We start from the raw sequence: 15,968 nt of genomic DNA, 5'->3' as shown, positions 1-15,968 counted from the left end.
AAGAGTGACAAAGAGAGACAAAATGGTGTGACAAAGAGTGACAAAGTGTGGCGAAGAGTGACAAAGAGAGACAAAAAGGTGTGAAAAAGAGTGACAAAGAGTGACGAGTGACAAAGAGAGACAAAAAGGTGTGACAGAGTGAAAAGGGTGTGACAAAGAGTGAAAATGTGTGACATAGAGTGACAAAGTGTGACAAAGAATGACAAAGAGTCACATAGTGTGAAAAAGAGTGACACAGTGTGACATAGAGTGACAAAGTGTGACAAAGAATGACAAAGAGTCACATAGTGTGAAAAAGAGTGACACAGTGTGACACAGTGTGACAAAGAGTGACAAAGTGTGACATAGTGTGGCAAAGAGTGACAAAAAGGTGTGCCAAAGAGTGACACAGAGTGACAAAGAGAGACAAAGAGTGACAAAGCTGAACACTGGTGATGAGCCGGGGCCACGTTTGAGCTGTTGAACCCACAACTTCTTCCTTCCACACTTAAAACAGCTTTGAGGTCACGTTTGTAGATGGTTATATTTCATAGTGAGCGTCACTGACCTGAACCACCTTCTGGGCCTGGAGGTCCACGAGCAGCAGGCGGCTCAGGCTCGGCTGTGTCACGTAGATGTATTTATCCCGAACGTTCACCGCAGACGACCACACGCAGGTCTGAGGCTCCGAGGCTTCACCCTGAGGACACATCTCCTCCTGCAGGGGCCAGAGAGAGGGAGAGGGAGGAGAGGGGATGAGAGGAGGGAGAGGGAGGAGAGGAGGGAGAGGGGACGAGAGGAGGGAGAGGAGGGAGAGGAGGGCGAGGGAACGAGAGGAGGGAGGAGGGATTAGAGGGGGAGGAGGGACGAGAGGAGGGAGAGGAGGCGAGAGGACGGAGAGGGGATGAGAGGAGGAAGTAGGGATAAGAGATTACAGTTAGTCAAGGGGGACGAGAGGGGGGAGAGAGGACAAGAGGAGGGACGAGGGATGGGAGGGGGAGGCGGGACGAGGGGGGGAGAGGGGACGAGAAGAGGGACGAGAGGGGGAGGAGGGACGAGATGAGGGAGAGGGGACGAGAAGAGGGACGTGAGGGGGAGGAGGGACGAGAGGAGGGAGAGGGGACGAGAGGAGGGAGAGGGAACGAGAAGAGGGAGAGGGGACGAGAGTAGGAAGAGGGGGACAAGAGGAAGGAAAGGGGACGAGAGGAGGGAGAGGGGACGAGAGGAGGAAGAAGGGATGAGAGGCTACAGTTAGTCAGGGTTCACACACATTGACGCTGACAGAAGAGAATGAAGCTCAAAGATAAACACTTGAACTCAAAAACCTTTATGCAGTTGTAGAAAGTACAGATACCGTCTCTCAAATGTAATGTAAGTGTAGTGAAAGTAAAAAGTATCCACTGTTGTACACATGAGCTAAAGATTTTACTTACATAGCACTTTCAGTTTTGTGATCCACTGTTACTTTCCGCCGCTGTTTTTTTATCTTATTGTGACACTTTGAGCGCGTGATAAAACTGTGAAACACTCTTGAGTCACGGCTACGTTCGGCTGGCGGTTTTTCCCTGGCGCTCGCTCTTTCCCGGTGCAGAAGCGGCGCCGCGTGCGGGGGCCCCTCGCCTTATCGAGTCGGGATCGATCTCTAATCCAATCCCAGGGTCCGTTAGAACACCAACGCCTCACGGGAACGGCTCACTTTTAGCATCTTAAGCCTTTTTGTCCTGTCGAGGGACGTGTGGGGCGCGCGTGGACTCGTTTAATCCCGTTACGCTCAGAAAGGTGGAGGGGAAAACAGAGCGACGGGAAGACTTTGATCGAACAGCCGGAAGCAAAGAGTCTGGATTTAAACGTGGCGAATTTAGGAAAACACAAAATTGGATGTTATTAAAAGTGTTTTGCTTGGCAGACAGTTTCAAAGGTGGTATAAACTCTACGGCAGTTTAACGCCCCTTATACAATTGAACATGATTTACTCGAAATATTGCTTCATAAATATACAGAAAAGGTGCATTTCCGATTATATTCCCTATTCAAATGTGCCAATACTTTAGAGGAGTCACCGTCCATGTTGCGCAGCCCGTTATCTTCAGTTAAAGCAGAACTAAGTCACATTTTCACCTCATTAAACATCTTTAAGTCCCTGTGACGGTGACATGTGCATTTTTCCGTCTCTGGGCGGAAAAGCAACATTAACGGCATTGACATGAAGACAACTCTCCTGAGAAACCCTGGCTCTTTTTTCAAATATTCTGCCAAGGGAAATGTTTTTTTTTTAATGTGATTATACTTTATTCTCTCATGATAAGATAAGATAAGCTATTCCTTTATTGTCCCACATGGGGAAATGATGATGAAGAAAGAAAGCGGGTGCACCGATATATTGGCCGAGTATCGGTATCGGTCATTGAGTGATATCGGTTTCAGTCCAAAACGACAGACTGTAAACTTTAATCCAGTCTTTATTCTGAGGCAAAAGACCCAGAAATGACAAGAGTTACAGACTTTTAAAAGCACTAGACAAGTTTTAGATGAAACTTATCATTAAATATAAGTGTAGCAACTTTATAACTGTTTTTTCTTCCTAGACGATCAGTTCAGACATGTTTATTCCAGACAGCTTTAGTCTGAGAGGTTTAAAGACGGAGAGAAGAGTCTGAGGAGCTTTAACAGTGACAGCGATGATGACACTTTAGTCTGAGAAATAATATCAATAAAACAGGGAATTCACAGAATGTATGAAGTATGAAGGATCATTTTAATAATATATAATGGCCTATAACATATCTACATCTAAACACAGAGCCAAATCAAACTTTTTCTTTTCCCCCAAAACGAAGAGTATTCAAACTCAACATTTTAAAATTGATTTGATCCTTATTTTAAAATACAGCAATAACATAGAAAATATTGGCCTAATATTGGTTATTGGCCAAAGCGCTTCCAATTACATCTGTGTCAGTGTCTGAGCAAAAATCGGTGCGCCACAAAAAACATGTAAAAAAAAGCTTTTGCGTTTGTTTTTTCAAAAGGGGGCTGCTGGGGGCGCTCTATCGCCATATAATTAGTTCTGCTTTGACACCACATTGTTTGTCCAACAATTAAAGCCGTCCTTTTCTTTCATCCATGGAGGAGTTTTTGATTGAGATGTCGACCTAAGTCCAGCAGAAAACATTGAGAGTGTCACGGTGTCTGCTGCTGCCATTCAGAACATGTCAAGGTTTTGGCTCGTGGATTACAGTTCTTTAGGAAATACTCATCGAAGCTCCACGAGTGAGGCAAAGTACGGCAGCGGGAATGTTGCCGATAAAGTCCATCAAAGGACAGAAAAAGAAGGCTGGTCAGATTTAGGTCTAGAGCAGATGACACCACTTCCTGTGTGGTTCATCATCAGCTTTCTGCTCAAAACTCTGTCCGATCCACGTCAAACGCTTCGGTCTCAAAGTGGCTTTACTCTGCACGCTCAAACGTCCCGTGGGGTGTACGGCCTCGACTCGAGAAGCAGTTCTTTGGACATTTTCGGCTTCTTCGCACCCACAGATCATGTTTCCGCCGTGTGAAGCGTTTATTCGACCTTCTAGTAAAACCATCACCTTTTAATATTGTCTGTATTTCTTGTCCTTACGTAAGTGGCCACGATCCGGTCCGTCCTCTTCATGTGTCGCCGGATCTCGCACTCGCTCGGCTGCAGCACGGTGATCCCCTCGTCCGAGAAAACGTAAAACATGTTCCCCACGCTCAGACCTGGGAAAAAACAACCGATCAAACACACACACACGAGACGACGAGCGCGAAATCAGAATCGGTCAAAGCGATCACCGACTGCCGAGGAACGCGACGTCGAGATAACCGTCGCCGTGTCGGAGATGTCGACGAGTCATTGCCCGAGAGCGTTGGCGTTGGACGGGGCGAGTTTGCGAACGCTCAAAAACACGACGGCCTCGGCAGCTCGTCACCGCAGATGCCGATAAACAGATTATGTCTCGGAACCATTGTAAACAACAGGTCAAGCGTAAAGTGCTGTCCAAGTAAACGGAGAGCAAATTGAATGTTGAGATCTCTTTTGTTCGTTTACTTAAGCCAAACGTAATTACAGTGGAAGAAGACGTTCTGTTACTTAAAAGCGGTAAACGGGAGCAGAAAATGTTGTATTCAAATATTTAAGACCGGTTTTGAGAAGATATTGGTGAAGAATTCTGCTGATTATTCTCTAGGCGCTTTTTTGGGGGGATATTTTTTTTTATTTGCCAAAAATCGGGACGTTAAACGCAAAACGCAGACATGCTAAAAAGAACCTTTCGGACGGCAAATAATGAGAGTTTTGTCGTGAGGCCTGGGGTCGATTTATCCAATATAAAATTCTGTAATTTTTCCCCGTCGACGCTCCGCCAAATAAGAATTGGCAGAAATTATCTACGTTGGAAATGTCAAAGCTGCGTTCAGAGCGATGGAAAAGAGTGAAAAATGGAGCGCGCGAGAGAACGGCAAAAAATATATGATAAAAATGTATAATTACCTTCTTCTCTCCATAAGATGTTTGCGACTGCAGCGAGGGCCAAAACCGGAAGCAAGGGAAAAAAAGAGAGAAAGAGCAGAGAGGAAGAAGGGAGAAGAGAGGAAGGAGGGAGAAGAGTGGCAGGTGAAAGGAGTGAGAGGGAGAAAAGAGAGAGAGGAAGAGAGAATAAGAGGAGATAGAGAAAGAGAATAGAGGAAACCGAGAGGGAGAGAAAGAGGGAAAGGTAGAAGAGAGAGTGGAGGGAAAAGAGAGAGCAAGAAAGAGAGAGAGAAGAGAGAGCATATAGAGAAAGAGCAAAGAGGAAATTGAGAGAGAGAAGTGAGAGAAGAGATAGAGGAAAGAGAAATGGGGAAGAGAGAGAGAGGGAGACGAGAGAGACGAAGAGGCAAAGATAGGAGACGATAGGAGAGATGGAAGAGGCGAGAGGAGAAGAGATAGATGAAAGAGAAAGGGGGAAGAGGGAGAGAGAGAGGGAGAAGAGAAAGGGGAAAGATAGAAGGAGAAGATAGGAGAGATAGAAGACAGAGGTGAGAGAGCGGGAGAAGAGGAAGGTGAGATAGAAGGAGAAGAGAGGGAGTGTGGGGGTAGAGAGTGAGAGAGAGTGAGAGAGGATGGCGGAAAGGGGGGGCAAGAAAGGAAAAGAGAGGGAGAGGGAGAAACCACGTCATTATTATTGTATTATTACTGTTTTTCTTTCCCACTTCTTTTAATCCTACATTGACGGTCGTCGGGCGTCGGCTCTGATTAGATCCACTTCACGCCTGGCGAAACAAGCGCTCGTCACGTGGACTCATGGAGAACACTCCAGGCGAGCGCCGCGCAAATCCAATAAAGTATCAAGAGGCGCTCGTAAACACGCGAGAAATACTACTACTACTACTAATACTTTCGATAAACCACCTGGAGCCAGTTTCAATATCTGCTGCCGAACTACTGCAACTGCATTTACAACTGCTACTACTACTACTTACACATGTAGTAGTAGCAGTAGTAGCACATGATGTTCCTTTTCTGCTGCTTTATTGCTCACACCACCAGGTCCAGTTACAGGCCAGATCTGTGGAGAGGAGACTCCGCTCATGGTTTTCCAATAAAAACACATGCACTGGAGTAAATGTCATGCTATCGACACATCTAAAGCCATACTGCGGGACTTTCAAATTAAAACAATAAAGCTTCCGTGTAAACAGGGAAAGCTGGCGGACCGCCCTCAACCAGAAAAGAGAAAGAGGGAGGAGTTATTCACCTTATTCCGCCCACTTTTGCCTCTTTCTGCTTCCGTCGTTTTTGGCGTTTCCAGTCGAGCGGGAATTCCGTTCACTCAAGTGGAGATCGAAGGACAAAGTCTCGCCGCCAAAATATATCATAATGTAGCGTTCGGCGAGCCAACAAGGCACCGTTTTTCTGCAGCTCGAAAACGACGTTGTGTCAGTGCAGAACTTATGTGATATTGAAATCGGCAATCGACGCTAAAAGCAGATAGGGGGGCACAATTATTGCCGACGCCCGCGGCAGCCTCCGGAATGAGGTGAATAGCCCGAGACTGGCCTGAGGTTTTGCGCCGTTCTTGCATATGGCTTCTTAAAAGTTTATACTCAAGCAGATTACATCACTGATCACATGTGCGGACGGTCAGACTCACGTGTCTTCTTGGCCGAGTCCTCCACAAACAGCGAGGAGATGTCTTCGTCCACGCCCACCTCGTTCTTGGCGATGCAGGTGTAGGCCCCGGTGTCCTCGTATCGCACGCTCCCGATCAGCAGCTCGCTCCCGTCGGCTGAAACGGGAACCCGTCAGAGGAGGAGGAGTTAGTCATGCAAAAACCACGTGCTCAGGACGTGCAGAACGGCGCCCCCTGTCAACCGCCTGTGGTAAAGAACATGACACACCCCGTACTGTGGCTGCAGTTCTACCCAAGATTTAATCAAGGCCATTATTTATGCAGTTTTGGCGAGTTGACGTTAACCCAGCCCATGCTCCTTGTCTGAAGATCCATAATGAGTTAAAACATGTTCAGGACATTTCTTACCACTGCTTTTTTTAGTTTCATGTGAATATAACAGAGATATTAACCACAAACAAGGTCAAAAGAGTAAATTCTATAATAAACCTTTACTAGAATGGCTTTTAATGGCTTCTTTTTTGACTGTTTTTGCTTCGTCTTTCTTGCTTGCTTTGTTTTTTTTTTTTTATTTTGCCTTTGAGACTGGCTCAAAGATGATTGGAGATTCCCCTCATGTGCTCAACCCTCCCGCCGTCTGAAGGAGAATTCACTTGTCGTACAAAAGCAACAGGTATAAAAACTCGCTTATACCAGAGTCAGTTCCGTTATTCAACATGTGCCGTGTGTCGAGTCTGCGCGACATTGTTCCATTGTTTCTATAAATGCTCAAATCCAATTGGAGACAAAATACAAAGTAAAACCTGTGACATGTGTTTGTTATTGATATGTGAGTTGGTTTCAAATGAGGATGACTGATGATTGAATTTAAAATGTGTATTGTACAAAAGAAAGTGAAAAGCAAGAATAATACCGGTTCCAAATGATAAATCAAAGAATCTAGAATCTGATACTATTGCAGGTGACACTCGTGGCCTTCGCCAAACAAAAAGCAAAGTGGGTTTCCCGGTGTGAGAAAACTCCACAACGCAAATGTCTTGTTCTTGTTTTAAGTGAGATGATAATAAGCGTTGATACGAGTCAGTGGGAGAATAAACACAGGAATGTTGTCTGCTCCAGGGGCCATTCATCCAGCTCGCCATCAAACACCTGCCAGTTCAGTGTTGCTCCAGGTATATTTTTGAACACTGTAAGAACATAGTTAAAAGCTCAAAAGAGTATTTTAAGCCCAATGTGTGTGGTTAAAGTTATCCCCGTTTAGGCCCCCTGAGGTTCTGTGGCAGCTTGAGCCTCTTCTTCCCTCTCAACAGTATTTATGATTCTAGTTCTGTGTCTGGTCACTGCTGGTCACATGTTTCTGTCCTTCTTCCTCGCACCGAGTGCTGCAGTTTCAGACACTGCTGATGCTGACCTGATCCGGATGCTCTTCATCTGCCTGAAGGAACGCTCTCCTCTCTAAATGAGACGGCTCTTCGACTGCCTGGATGAACTTCCCTCTCTCCTTTTGCGTGGCTCCAGCTCCACAGCCTGACATGTTTAATGGATGGATGCTAATTTACTATGAATAATGTTTAATCTCTTTTTCACTGCCGCTCTTCGAGGCAACTGCTGTTAAAGTTAAAATAAACTGAACTGAATTGAGAATTGAATGGAAAGTGTTGAATGATTATTTTTTTTATTATTATTTATGATCAAATGATGTTAAATTGTACGATATCGAACTGTTTGTGTCAGATGGACTTGACCAATATTTATGACGCAAATCACTTTCCTTCTTTCTTTTTTATCTGCCAGAGTCACATGACCCGAGGCGAGGGTCCGAATCGCTCCGTGATTGAGTGCACTATAAAGTCTGCGGAATAGGGTAGGACTCGGTAATGACTGAGGGATTATGGGAAATGTAGATATTCAGACATGTCCACAAGTAAATACAAATCTTTTTTCACAAAATGATAATTACAATCATTTCATGCCAACAGAACATTACAGAATAATACATTTTTTAAAAATGAGCACACAAAAGCAGTAAAATTATTATTTTCTTGGCTTTATTCTGGAGTGTTCAATCATGGACTGGTCTAGTTTCCAATCCACAAATCAGAATTACACAAACTCAAGTACTCCCTGTTCCCAAAAAACACCTTTCATAATACAATTTGCATTTTACTAATATTATTTTTCTAACAATGTGAGACTGGATTCATTGGTATCTCTTGTTTCTCATACTTTTTCTCTTCGAAATTCGCCCATTCTCATATTTTCTGACCTTGCGTTGAGAGCTAACCATGAAGCTCATGCGCTTATTAGCTTTAGCAGTTTTTGGCACTGAATAACTGCTGAATAACATCCAAAGTGTTAGGATTTGACATAAAATATCATATAGTGCAGACTCTTAACAAAAGTGTGTCTAATTTCCAGGTAAAGCCTCCAGGGGGCGCAGTGGAAGCTATGCACAATGAGTCCGCTAATTCATATGCTAATTGGCAGCATTTACATTTACCTGGAGTGGAAAATGGAGGAATAAGTGCTATTTAATAATTTTAAGACAGAATTAGTTGAAACTTTCACAACACAAAGTGTACTCTACTTTTTTTTTTTTTTTAACTTGCTTTGATTCAAGGATGCATGTAAATAAGGCCCTAAACATTGTAAAGTTCTCAAATCAACTTTTCACTTTTGACTAAAACCTATTCATCTGAGATAAAAAATAATTTGTTGCATGAAAATGGAAACGTATGACCATGTTTTATCTTAGTTGCCAATATTCCCATTTTTATTCATGAGTTAGTTCAAAAAGACAAATCTGATGTAAATGTTACACGTGTCTGAAACCTTTTCTTCATTGAAATGTTGATGTTTTCCCTGGAACGCTGCACACAATGGCATAAAGACAGGCAAGTGACTCCACCAATCCAACTTTTCTTATTTTTGGGCGATAAAACCATCTGTAACTGAATACATTAAAGACAAATAAGTTTATACCAAACGGTGTACAATCTAGATAATCAGAATCAGAAAGGATTCATTGCCATTGTCAATGAATAGAATTCACAAACATCAGAACTTGTCTTGATTTGGTGCAACATAAAACAATGAATAAGTCAAAAGAGGAACAAATTAAATCTACTATGGGATAATAATAACAATAAGATATCAGATAAAAAATAAGAATAAAAATAGGCTCAATATGTACACGCATTTACAGTTTGCTTTGAAGATATGCAACATATGAGTATATAGTAAACAAAAAAAGCTACAAAAGAGCTGCTCAAAAGAGTAAACCTCAACTAAGATGTTGACAGACACTTTTCTGTTGGATTTACATGATGTCTGGAGAAAAAAAATATATACACATTTGTTTTTGTCAGCATTACCCACTCCATCATTTATTTTAAAGGCGCGAGTAGTGCAGAACATCCAGTTGTCTTTATGTCCTCATGATGGGCAACATCTCATTCCTCTCCAATATCGCACAATATAACCGTCCATTAGAGGCGGCTTTAAATAGATGCAAGATGAAAAACACTCGCACGTACGGCGTCTACACAAACCCCTGAGAACGACGTATGAAGCGCAGGTGACAGGCGGGCGGTCGCGGCAACGGCAACAACAACAAAGCAGCGCCGTGTTACTCCCATAGAACGCTTTCATCATGGCGAATAAAGACGGCGTGCGGGGAGAGCGCGCTGACGGCAGCTTTGATCCGTGCATTTATGTGCGCTTTTATCCGCGGAACCGATCGAAGAGATTGCATGAGACGCACCGGAAGGGCTCGAGTTCTAGAAATGGATCGTCGGTGCGATCGCGGGCGGTGGCCGAGGGTCCGAGGAACTCTACGGGAGGTTTTACTGCTCTAGAGAGGGAATATCCAAAATAGAAATCCAACATTTGAGGCGTATCGTTCTTTGTTTGGGATGTTTTATCTCAGGTCTTAAGCGTCATTTCGACTGACAACGAACCCGTCTTTTGAGTTGTATAACGGCACAATAAGAACAATAAAGGCACACAAAGTCTGTGTGTCATTTATGGTGTTGGTCCAGCTCTTGATTTTTGTGATGGCCTTTTTTCTGCTGCTGGAGTATATTCCACAGGGCTATCCATTTATTGTGTTCATGGCAGGAGTTCTGAGGCCCAAATACAGAGTTCTGAAATTGAGTTAGACGATGGTGATGATGGTGCCACAATTTAGCATGTTTCTAGTGAATTATGAGCCTTTTGACATGGTGTTATGAAGAACAGGGAAACATCACTCTTTCTATACTCGTGACTTTGTGCTCCTCCATTGTGATGTACACGTATTTTGAATAATTCCACTTTTACATGTGTTAATAGAGAAGGCGTGGACGGTTTTGTTTCACACATAGGCACACAACCACAAACCAGGTCACCAAATCTGCGATCTGACAGTGAATCAGGTTGGTTTTAGAGGAATTGTAGAATGTTGTGATGGCCTCTTGTCAGGCTGGTTCTGGTTTACTCTCTGATCAGGCTCTGCTCTCCAGATCACACCATTAGCGCGCCTTTTCGTGTAATTGTTTTCCATTAGCATTAAACTGCACACATCTATGTTTTGAGTGATTCATACACTTCTGAGTCATCTTTATTCTCCTGCAGACACGATGCCATTGTTCAGACAGTCGCTGGGTTCACCGCACGCCCACTGCATTTGACTTACTTCATTCAGTGACACACAACGTATTGGCGTAGTCCTTTTGGCACAGATTAAAAACAATCTGACGGAAAATAGCAGCTTTTGAACCCAGAAGTAAGCGGACGTGTTTGTTTATTACCGTAAAAAAGTCGAACTATAGCCTGCTACTTTTTTCACGCGCTTTGAACCCCACTGCCTATACAACGATGCGGCTAACTTAAAATTTTTTATGGGCTAACGGCCTCAAGTAAATCGGCGACACAGAGAAATCCAAGACAGAGGGGACAGTAGGCGCTAAGACGTGTTCTCTTTGTGTTAAGCTTCAAAATTATGTGTGTTTTTATCACAATCCGACTCTTATTCACTGAGATATGAGTCAAACCATGAACTGACTTTAGTCTAAATAAAAAGTTACAAGTGGAGTGCGAACATGTGATATAACCAGCCCATGGATCTATTAAAACAATATTTATGTGTACTTCTTTTTCTTTGTAAAGTTCGTTGGTGCGCTCTATAGTCCAAATTTTAAGTTGTTTTAGATTGATATTGCAATTTAAATAGTCAGAATAAAACGTAATCATCCTCGAGTCTCATGGATTATAACAGGCAGACAAACGAATAACATGTCTTTTTTTAAATCCCAAACTCTGTGAGGGAGACAAACTGGAGGCAAAAGTCAAGAGCATCAGAATATCATAAATTGTAAAAAGGTTGCTACTTTTGGCAAATGAGAACCACTCTCTCAGTGTCAGAGCCTGGTTAGAAACATGTTCATTGTTTATTACACTATTAGTTATACTGAAAGACAGTTTCAGGGCTCAGATTAAGGATTTAATTTTTCAAAATTTGTATAGCAATTTCATAATTGCAAAGCAAAACACGAAAGTGACTAACAATCAATATTTTCCATTGATATAACACGATTATTTATTTAAATGTATTTGTAAACATTCTATTAAAGAAAACTCCCAACAAATTAACTTTTAAACACTTTTTAAACATTTTTTCTTTAAATAAAACTTGCAAATAAATTAATTGTTGAACAAATTAATCAACACAAAGTCATATGGCCTTATTTACAACTTTCTTCCATATCATCATCAATCAGATGACTATTTGCAGGAGTCTCGTTTACATATTAATTGTCATTACACTCGGAAAAATAAAGGTTTCTGTGGTGTTCATCATGATGTATTTTATGTGTTATTCAAATTGTACCGCTCTATTTGACTATTTGATGACGGTCCTAAGTACTCTCGTCACCACTCCGGCTGCACATTTGATGACGGTCCCTAAGCACTCGTTTCGGCTCCGGCTGCACATTCGGATGAGTGTAATTCGCTGCGCCCAAAATACGCATCTGATTGTTAAAAACGAGGTTGTGTCACTTGGCAGTGTAAATATGAGTATTTTGGCATGTGAATGATCTGCAAAGACTTTTGCGTTTAGGAGCTATTGACCTCGGAAGTCTGAATCTGTGACCCTAACTTTACAGTACGTGGCTCCTCCCACTTTCAGACTCTCGATCTGAGACAGCAGCGGGACTCGTCATGTCAACACAGCGTCCTACATGTGTCATGATGTTATTGACAATCGATTGACGAGTGATCAGTACTTTTAGGCGCTTTGGTACAATTGAACACACACTTTTGTATCGCGAAAGCTGCGATACAAAAGCACTTTTTTCTGACCAATGCATCGCATTTGAGAGAAATTGCGTCGTATTTTGCGATGCGATACCGCTTATTCTGAACCCTGAGTTTAGAGGCTATGAATCAATATTGTTTCTGTCCTTTGTAATACAGATGCAAACTAAGTGACATTGTCAATCTGGAAATTACATTTTGTATTGCTTATTCTTTATTAATACTTACAATCCCCACAATTTAGATCTGATGTCAGTCAATCGTGAATTGAAAAAATAAAATAACCACAATGTTCACTTTATTGGTAAAATGTGCAGTTTTTTTGTCCAGTTTGAGCTAAGTTTATTTCTGATGTAGAGTTAAGTTCTAGTCCTAGTTTAGTTCCGATTCAATCTGCTCTTTGTGGAAGTGCAAACGCAGCCGAAAAGGAAAGATAAATAGATATAAATAGCTTTGTCAACACATCATAAACACGTTAAGTGTGTCTGCTCACTGGAAATACTTCCCTTTGGCCTCCATTCTGATGGCAGAGCGTTGAACATAGAATTAAAAATATAAAATTGAGCTGGAGATTCTATGATGGAATCTGTTGTTTAATTATGAACGATTGGACGACTCATTTGACTAAAATTATATCAAAGATTGTCAATATTTTATCCACGTTAATATAATAATTTTACTCCTGTGGAAATAACTGTTACCTAACAACTAGTTTGTAATGGGCAAAACTCCTCTAATGAACAACTTATTCAGACAGATCATGAACTGTTAATCATGTTTTCACAATGGCTTCAGAAACTAGTGCCATTATTCAACACTTTGCTTTACTAAATGTTTTCATGTAACATATGTTGTGCCCCAGTTTAGATATATACAGCACCAATTAGTCTGTATCTAGTTATAATGTAATTTATTATTCTTCTTTTTTACACCTTTAAGACGGTAAAAATCAAGTACAGCGCCTTCAATATGAGTCGATCCAAAACAAATTATTTTAGAGTTTAAAATGTAGGATTCACACATTTGCACATTTCACGTCCAGGAGGGAAGAGAGAGAAGAATGAACTCTGAACTAAACTAAACTGACACAATAATGCCATGCGCTTGTAGAAGTCTGAACTACAGAGTTAATAAAAATGTGTTCCATTACTGGAGAGGATATTTTGTTCTTTGCAGAGAACATTGTATTACGTAAATAACTGCAGCCTTAGCTCATTACGTTTTTCGGGGCATGTCTCTACCAATAAATTAGTTTTTTTATAAATACGAACACTATAAAGATAAGGTTTATTCATATAAGCCCCACAACAATACTTCTAATTAAGAGTTTTTTTATTGAAAGTGTCTGAAACTCTCATATCAGCACTAAACAGAATACAGTTATTATGATAGACTTTCCATAATTTCAAGCCTTTCAGCACCAAGTTCAATTACTAAAAAAAAAAAATCAATTAGCAAATTATATTAGAAATAATAATTAGCAATGGAGTTCTTGTATCAAACCTGTTAAAAAAGGGGCAGGTCTGTGTCACAAGAGGAGTGAGTGCCGCTTTAAATACAGTTCTGCAGATTTTGGGGCGCTGAAGCCTGGCAAACATGCTTTACAGTGTCTTTAAAGGGAATGTGAATGTGTTTCTTCTGAGAGTTCACTGTGATTGGTTAAACCCAGCAGCAACTCGCTCAGAAAGAAGAGAAATTCTGGATCGAGATGACGCCAAAACAGCACAAGGTCACGGGTCAGAACACAGGCTCTTAGCGCAACGATGGTTTATGGACTTAAAAACAGCACAGAAGATTCTCGGAGCCATGTCACAGGGTTAGCGGCCCTAACCCTAGCGTTCGCAGACCGGGAAAACGGCACAGATCGAGAAAACGCCACGCATCGGTAAAACGCCACACATTGAGAAAACGGCACACATTAAGACATCGGGAAAACGCCACACATCGGGAAAATGCCACACATTGAGAAAACGGCACACATTAAGACATCGGGAAAACGCCACACATCGGGAAAATGCCACACATTGAGAAAACGGCACACATTAAGACATCGGGAAAACGCCACACATCGGGAAAATGCCACACATCGAGAAAACGGCACAGATTGAGAAAACGGCACAGATGGAGAAAACGGCACAGATGGAGAAAACGGCACACATCAAGACATCGAGAAAAAGCTACACATCGAGAAAACGCTACACATAAATGCTATTCATCGAGAAAACGCTACACATCAAGAAAACGCTACACATTGAGAAAACGCTACGCTACACATCGAGAAAACGCTACACATCGAGAAAACGCTACACATCAAGAAAACGCTACACATTGAGAAAACGCTACGCTACACATCGAGAAAACGCTACACATCGAGAAAACGCTACACATCGAGAAAATGCTACACATCGAGAAAACGCTACACATCGAGAAAATGCTACACATCGAGAAAACGCAACACATCGGGAAAACGCTACACATGGAGAAAATGCCACACTTCGGGAAAATTTGGAATGGAATGTTTTTGACAATCGTAGAGGAGAAGATTTTCTAAGCTTCATCAAACTAGTAAGAATGAAGCAAACTGCTAAACTCCAGGTATGTTTTTGATGATGGGACAAGTGTAGAACATGGTTAACAGCTAAAACACCAGGTGCCACAGAGGGGCGCTAGAGGAAATGTTATTGTGTTCTTAGGTATGACACTTCATCCACACTGCCTAGTAAAGCGCTTTAAGTGGCTTGAAAGTGGAAAAGTGCTATCTAAATACACTGTAGTGGTAATAATAATACCACTTCCCTGCTGACGCTTCTGTGTTTGTGAGTCAATGCTAACGCTAATGTACATTTTGAGGCATGATAGAATAAACTAACTATAATCTAGAAATGAAAACAATCAGGTAGTCTTTTACTTTAAATTTGAATAGGTTGTTTCTTTATATTTTACGTTTAAAAATAAGTTAGCATTAGCTGCGAGAAACAGCTAGCCACCGCGCTGCTGTGGACAAAGCCCATTAGATTTGATAAGATTAGAGTCCGGCTCCAACAACTGCAAAAACACAACTGATCCGCCCCATATCTGGTGCGTACGTTTCTGTGGTTAGTGTTTTGTTTTGATCCGTGCAAAGATAAGAGGCTATTACACTGTGCCTAATGATCCACCCACACACACTTAAACCTTAACAAGAGAGACCGAGAGAGAGGGAAAGAGGCAGAAAGGTTGATCTAATTACAAAAGTGTGCCTGTTCTCTTTGGGTCATTTAAAGTGGTTTAAAATGGACTCTCTTACAAATTTCGCCATCGCCTGAATCTCGAAAACCTGTGGTTCTGCTCCGGTGACGCTCGGCGCAAACAGACTGGTTTACAGTTAATTTAGCATTTTGGATTTGTTCGAGATCTGTTTCGACGAATTAGGAACTTGTAAATGTAAAAGATTACAGGAGAAATGGAAGATTGGAGGAGAAATGGAAGATTGCAGGAGAAATGGAAGATTGGACGAGAAATTGAAGATTGGAGGAGAAATTGAAGATCGGAGGAGAAATGGAGCAATGGAAGATTGGA

The 15,968-nt window shown here is 41.9% G+C and overlaps 1 protein-coding gene across 1 annotated transcript in view; it reads right to left on the bottom strand.

Annotated features, from left to right (window-relative positions):
• The window catches only part of fstl4 (follistatin-like 4), a 257,455-nt gene that overhangs the window by 20,059 nt on the left and 221,428 nt on the right, over positions 1-15,968 (bottom strand). Inside the window, exons 10-13 of the mRNA XM_072446065.1 lie at positions 6,135-6,269; positions 4,493-4,519; positions 3,602-3,720; positions 548-697 (exon numbers count right to left, since the gene is read on the bottom strand). Of these exons, the coding sequence (XP_072302166.1) occupies positions 548-697; positions 3,602-3,720; positions 4,493-4,519; positions 6,135-6,269 (431 nt within the window). The remainder of the gene's footprint in view (positions 1-547; positions 698-3,601; positions 3,721-4,492; positions 4,520-6,134; positions 6,270-15,968) is intronic.

This window comes from Eucyclogobius newberryi, unplaced genomic scaffold (genome assembly GCF_026437365.1).
Source record: "Eucyclogobius newberryi isolate DKJ021-1_F unplaced genomic scaffold, fEucNew1.0.hap1 SCAF_15, whole genome shotgun sequence".
In the NCBI taxonomy this organism is placed as follows: Eukaryota; Metazoa; Chordata; class Actinopteri; order Gobiiformes; family Gobiidae; genus Eucyclogobius; species Eucyclogobius newberryi.
This window is presented reverse-complemented; position numbering and strand designations above follow the sequence as displayed.